At 45.5% G+C, this 7,198-nt stretch overlaps 1 protein-coding gene across 1 annotated transcript in view; it reads right to left on the reverse strand.

Annotated features, from left to right (window-relative positions):
* The window catches only part of nlk2 (nemo-like kinase, type 2), a 55,953-nt gene extending 48,997 nt beyond the window's left edge, over positions 1 to 6,956 (reverse strand). The window contains exon 1 of the mRNA XM_080890051.1: positions 5,185 to 6,956. Within this exon, the coding sequence (XP_080746177.1) occupies positions 5,185 to 5,663 (479 nt within the window). The 5' untranslated portion in view covers positions 5,664 to 6,956. The remainder of the gene's footprint in view (positions 1 to 5,184) is intronic.
* Between the last annotated feature and the right edge of the window lie 242 nt (positions 6,957 to 7,198).

Consider the following 7,198-nt stretch of genomic DNA (forward strand, 5'->3'; position numbering starts at 1 on the left):
TAACTCAGTTTAACAAAAATATATTGTTTTTCTATTTGCTACTATTGTTATTTTTATTTAATGCAAGTACGCCATTTTCGTATGGAGTACTTGCATTAAAGAAAACTGTTGAGTATGACATTGCTGGAAATAGTGTTATAAAAAAAATGTACATAAATTTACATTTACTGCACAATATGAACTACTGCATTATTTTAATGTTAACTTCAAGGGTTAGTGGTGAGCACACACACACACACACACTAAAAATACTCACTCCATCGTCACACTCAGAGTTTCAGATGCAGTACTCCAAGTCTTTTCATTCCTTCAATACTAATTCCTACATTTTCTAAAGTCACTACAGCAGACACGCAAAGTCAGGGGTCCTGTGACTCGCACTGATACTTTGTTCACTGCCTCCATTTTTCAACTTCCTGCTGGTAGGACATGCCCGGCCAGAACACCTTACCAGGGAGGTGACTGCTTCAGAGGCTCATTTCGATGTGGAGGAGTAGCGGTTCTACTCTGACCCTCCTAAATGACTGAACTCCTCACCCTATTGTTAATAAAGAGCACATCCACCCTTTGCGGATGCAAACGGTGGAATGGAAATAAGCTTTTTCCATTCCACCGTTTGCATCCGGAATCTCATTCTTTCGCCTTTATTAAAAAAATAAATAAATAAATCTAACAGCTGAGACTGAAGAAGTCACTTGGATGAGTGACAAAACGTTTCTCCCACAAAACGCTACGTCCAGATGAACAGAATCAACTTTTGGAGAGTTACTTTCCTGGATGATTGAGAATGCATCAAGACGTTTTAACCCACTTTGGCAAGGACTGCCTAAAGCTTGTACGTCAGTATGAGCAAACAGCACGTAAGATGGCGGACTACAGGAACCACCTGAGATTCAGCCGACAAAACAGGATTACTCCTAAAAGTCTGCAAATGAGCTCTTCAGTTAAAGGCTTCCGGGCAACAAAAATTCTCCAGAAGGCACAGCATCAGTTACTTAATGAACGGGTGAAGCAAACAAATGTTACCATCGACATGCTAAAATGTCAAGAGGAGCGGATCCGACAGAGACTGACTATGCTTTTAGATGAGAATACTCTTAAAAAGGTGTTTGACTTTACTGAGAAGGCTCATCTAGCACAGCACAAGAAGTCTAGGACCAGGCAACAAAGGAAGTTTGATTTACTTGTTGTACGTCGGAAACCACCACAAAATACCGAGAGTGTCCTCAGTGACCAGAAGAGACAAGGATGCGATACAGGATGTGGACAAGTGGGTGAAGAATTTGTCTGACAGACAGCTCACCCAAACAGAGAAAAACATCCTTGCTAAAGGGTTGAATTTTCAGAATCAGAATCAGAATGGGGTTTATTGCCAAATGTTGAGCAGGTTTACAACATTAGGAAATTGCTGCGGTGCTTCAGTGCAAACATGCTGTCATAAATAGCACTTAAATAGACATGGAAAAAAATAAAAGTAGGGATAAGAATTAAAAGTGCTACGTGGAAAGATATGTGCATGAGATATATACATGAGAATAAGAATTAAAAGTGCTACGTGGAAAGATATGTGCATGAGATATACATGAGATATATACATGAGAATAAGAATTAAGAGTGCTACGTTGAAAGATATATACATGAGTGCAGGTGGTGATCAGTGCCAAACATAGAATGATGCAGTGACACAGCGTAGGGTCATGTGTTAGTGGCGGGTACAGTCATATGGTTATTGTTCATGTGTCCAACAGCAGAGGGGAAGAAACTGTTCTTATGGCGAGAGGTTCTGGTGCGAATGGACCGGAGCCTCCTGCCTGAGGGGAGCAGGTCAAACAGACTGTGTCCAGGGTGAGAAGGGTCAGCTGAGATCCGAGCTGCACGCCGCAATGTCCTGGAGGTGTACAGGTCCTGCAAAGATGGGAGTCTGCAGCCAATCACCTTCTCAGCAGAGCGCACAACACGCTGCAGTCTCTGTTTGTTCCTGATAGTGGCTCCAGCGTACCACACGGTGATGGAGGAGGTGAGGATGGACTCGATGATTGCAGTGTAGAACTGCATCATCGTCCGTGTTGGCAGGTTGAATTTCTTCAGCTGCCTCAGGAAGTACATCCTCTGCTGGGCTTTCTTGATGACGGAGGTGATGGTGGGCTCCCACTTCAGGTCCTGGGTGATGGTGGTACCCAGGAAGCGGAATGAGTCCACAGAGGTGATGGGGGTGTCAGTCAGGATGATGGGGGGGAGTGGGGCTGTGTGCTTCCTGAAGTCCACAATAATCTCCACTGTCTTCTGGGCATTCAGCACCAGGTTGTTGTGGCTGCACCAGGACACCAGACGTTCAACCTCCCTCCTGTAGGCAGACTCGTCCCCGTCCGAGATGAGTCCAATAACGGTGGTGTCATCTGCAAACTTGATTAGCTTGACAGACTGGTGGGTGGAGGTGCAGCAGTTGGTGTACAGGGAGAAGAGCAGAGGAGAAAGAACACAGCCCTGAGGGGAGCCGGTGCTGATGGTCCGGGAGTCCGAGACATTCTTTCCCAGCCTCACATGCTGCTTCCTGTCCGTCAGGAAGTCAGTGATCCACCGGCAGATGGGATCAGGCACATTCATCTGGGAAAGCTTGTCTCGGAGATGGTCTGGAAGGATGGTGTTGAAGGCAGAGCTGAAGTCCACAAACAGGATCCTGGCGTAGGTTCCTGGGGAGTCCAGATGCTGCAGGATGAAGTGTAGGGCCATGTTGATGGCGTCGTCTACAGACCTGTTGGCTCTATATGCAAACTGCAGGGGGTCCAGGAGGGGGGCCGTGAGGGTCCTGAGATGGGAGAGAACTAGGCGCTCAAAAGACTTCATGACCACAGATGTCAGAGCCACGGGTCTGTAGTCATTTAGTCCAGTGATCCTAGGTTTCTTGGGGACAGGGATTATGGTGGAGGACTTGAAGCAGGCAGGCACATGACATGCCTGCAGTGAGGAGTTGAAAATGCCAGAAAACACTGGGGCCAGCTCGTTTGCACAGTGTCTGAGGGTGGCAGGAGACACACCGTCTGGGCCGGGAGCTTTCCGAGCATTCAGGTTCTTAAACTGCTTCCTCACATCTGCTTCATGAATATGAAGAGTTGTGGTGGGAGGAGGTGGTGTGAAATCCTCTTTTGTGTGGGGTGAGGAGGGGGGTGTTGTAGGTGAACGGTTTGAAGGTGGTGATGGCTCTATGTAGGGGGGAGAGGTGGGGGAATTAGTGTCCAAAGTGTCTCTATTGTTGGGGCCGTTGGAGGTGTGAAGGCTGCCTGATGGCTCATCAAAACGGCAGTAGAAGTCGTTAAGGGTGTCGGCTAAGAGCAAGTCATCAGTGGAGTGGGGGGTTTTAGGCTTGTAGTTGGTGATATTCCTAAAACCTTTCCACACAGAGGCCAAGTCATTCTCTGAGATCTGCTGCTGCATCTTCTCAGAGTGCTGATGTTTAGCAATGTCCACTTCTTTAGTGAACCTGTACTTGGCCTCTCTTTGCTGTCACACCGAGACAAATCCTGCTAGTGGAGCTGATCACAGCCACAGAAACAGCAATTCGTAACAACAATATTGCAAAGTGGAAGCAGAGCAACTACAGACGAAAGTTTCGGCCTGTCTCAGCAATGCAAAGCCCCCAGCATCCAACATCACCATGGAGAAGAGGAAGGCACTCACATCACTTCGTGATGACAACAACATTATCATCCTTCCGGCAGACAAGGGTAGGTGCACAGTATTGCTTAACCAAAAAGACTATCATGAGAAAATTTTGTCACTACTCAGTGATGAAAATACTTATGAGCCCCTGAAACGAGACCCAGGAAGTGGCTACAGGAAGAGGGTGATAGACTGTCTGAAGATTTTATTAACAATGATGGTTATGAAAACTATTTACCCCCATTGGGCATCAGTTAAAATGTACAACATTGGCTAGTACATCTGGTACAGACTAATGAAAATATCAAAGATTAGTCACATACATCCCTGGCAGACGTATTTTCTTTTTAAAAAAAAAAAGAAAAGATGAGGCTTAGTTAAACTTTTATTTTTTTTGTTCTACATCAGCTACAGTTTAAACACTGCATGGCTAATGCATCGTAAGTGTACATACACAACTGAAGTACCATTTTTGTTCAGTGAACTCAACATGTCAGCATGTTCGGATAAAAGACGAGATCTTAGTTTATTACTATTAAGTCCACCATCATAGTCGGGGATAAACTTTTATTTTGGTGATGGTGGGGAGGTTAACAATCACATGTCTACAAGTGTCTAGTACATACACACATCAGCTGAAGACAGTGAAATCAATCCACAGAATGTGAGGCTAAATTGAAGAAGCAGATGATTATTTTTTTTATTATTATTTTTGCTAAATTGCAAAAACAAAAAAACTATATGCATATTACCACTACTCAATTTGAGCACTCAAAGCGCGTTCAATTACATGCGCCATTCACATATTTCACATTCATAAAAGCGCTTCCTAACATTTACACACGCACTCACACTTCAGTGGATGCCTCGGGGAAAATGACTAACGTTCCAGTTAGTAGACGACCTGCTGTACTACAGCCACCCACAGTTATCACTGCCAACGTCAGGCTTCTCTTCAGTGCAGAATGCAGGTGAAATTATTACGTTGGTGTTCTGGGCCAAGACATTCTGACGTTAGTGATAAATTTAAGTCCATAATGCTGCTTACGATCTTCCATGGGACAAACATTCACATTATTAAAAACTCAAGAAGCCCATTTTCTGACACTTTTATCGAGTCAAACTAAGATTACTAACACCAAGAGACCAACTGGAAATTTCCTCGAATTATCTCTGGACTTCAGGACATGTGTTGTCTTTGATCATTAGTACTCATTAGGCATAATACAATTAGTCTTTGTAAACAATATACAAAAAGTCAGGAAAAAAAACTGTAAACATTTACTCACGTGCAAATGTTTACAAAACTAAAACACTTAGCAGAAGTCAGTGCAAACGTCTTCAGTATGACAACAGGCTCAAGTTTAGAGACTATGGGTTGAGACAGAAAAGAAAAAAAGAAAAGAAAAAAAACTGCTGCTGGAGAGGGATGCGAAACACTAATGAACGACTTTAATAAGCCATGGCCTGTTAGTAGTATTAGTGGATACAGAGATGCATTATGAGCGCGCAGTGCACTGCACTTACCAGACAACTCCAAACGCCCCGTAGCCGATGGGTCTGTCAGGCTCAATATCCAGCTGCTGCTGTAAATGGTGCGTGTGTTGCTGCTGCTGATGGTGGTGGTGGTGGTGGTGGTGAGCTTTGACAGCGGCTGCTGCAGCCGCTTGGACCTGTGCGGGAGCCGCGGCCGCCGCCGGCCCGGGAGCTTGCCCGGGGGCTGGAGAGGGAAAGTAGGGCTGCTGCTGTCCGGGGTTTAGCATCACCGCCGCAGCGGCAGCCGTTGATGTGTGCTGCTGGACCGTGTGCACAGCAGCGGCTGAGCCTGGGTGCTGTAAGTGGTGCTGGCCCGCGTGGTGGTGGTGGTGATGCATGTGGGGAGGCGGTAGGTGCTGGAGCTGGTGGTGGTGGTGATGGGGGTGATGGGCAGCTACTGCTGAGGAGCCACCGTTGTAAGCAGCCATCATTTTTGTAACATTTGCAGCAGTTGTACCGCAAAGAGCCATCCAATGATACTTAAATGCCTCCTTTTCAAACTGCTTCTCAAAATGATACTAATGGCAACCAGACAGCAACCCCACGGTTAATACAACTTATGGCAAACATAGAGAAAATATATTTTGTCCTTTAAGCGTCCGAAGTCAATCACTTTGACAGAAATTTTCCGATATCTGGTATGGCGTTTTAGCATAATACTAACTAGGCTCTGCCCCACTTCCCCTAAATTAATTTTCTATTAGGTACACCATTAGACTACTGAAGTCTGAAACTAGTGACGGAGAGCATATTATGGGCAATGGACCACCCAAACATACAATCTATGCAGCTTTAACAGTGCCACTGCTGTCAGTGACAAACCGAAAATATTCAATAGAAAAAAAAACTTATATGCACTTCACAGAGACTGTTCAACCTCTCCTCCTGGGAAAAATTCACCTTCCCCTCTTAATAAAACAGTGCGATCTAAAGCAGGTCACATGGGAAGCAGAGCATTCATCTTATAAGTGTTCCAAGTTTGCCACACACTCGGGTCTGGCGCCGTTGCTTTTCTCACCACACGGCTTAAAATCGCATCTGTTATTCCAAACTGAATTCTCCTTAGGATGTGTGCACAGGCCAAACAGCTACTCTGATGGCAGAGGTAATCTCAGAGTCGTAATTAACGCTGCTGATCCGGTGCAGAGGAGGTGTAACCCAGCCAAGGCTACAATACAGCAGCGCAGAGAGGCAGGCAGGCCCGGGCCTCGGCAATCCACCCTATTCACATATTATTATAGAAATCCAGCGAGCCGCGTGCTTCCAAAGAAACCCCCATCAGTTTGACAGGGTGACGAAGCTTCGACCATGACTCAAAACACGAGAAGAGAAATCCTCACAGACGGCTGGCAGACAAAGTAATTCCCCCATCGACAGCTTTGTGTGTGTATCTGTATTCTACTCTGTCCTAATACGGCTCAGAAGCGCGCATCCAAACAGACTAACAAGTTAAATCCGTTTGTTGTGGGACAAAATCTACCGCCAGGAGCTAGACAGCCTTATTCAATCTGACAACTCAGAGCTAGCTAATGGGTATCTGTATCTCCACATAAAAACAGCAGTCCTTCCGTTGGTTCCGCTGGGCCTTGACGCTGTCAGTTGAGGGAAAAAAAACGTCACTCGGCTGATCCTCTACACCTCAAGCTCACGACGCTTATGTGACATGATAAAAGTATTGGTCACGAGGTAACTGAAATGAGCTGTTCATCCAACATGGTGAACAAAACCTTAGCCGCTCAGCGCTGAGATTAGGCAGGGTCGCCAACCAATCGTCTTCCGCACGGCAATGACGTAATTGTAACCTCCTTGATTGTCACAACGAGCAGCCAGTGGCGCGTGTTAGCTGGGGTGACAGCGGGGTTGATAGCTGACCGAAAAGCCCAATGATCTCCACATAGATGGAGAGAAAAACACCGCTCACTTCATTGCAGGAAAATATTCAGAATCCAGACCAGGGATTAAAATTAAATGATTGAATTGAAAATAATTTTAAAATAATAAAATA

The sequence above is a fragment of the Rhamphochromis sp. 'chilingali' genome (assembly GCF_963969265.1).
Source record: "Rhamphochromis sp. 'chilingali' genome assembly, chromosome: 8".
Taxonomy (NCBI): domain Eukaryota; kingdom Metazoa; phylum Chordata; class Actinopteri; order Cichliformes; family Cichlidae; genus Rhamphochromis; species Rhamphochromis sp. 'chilingali'.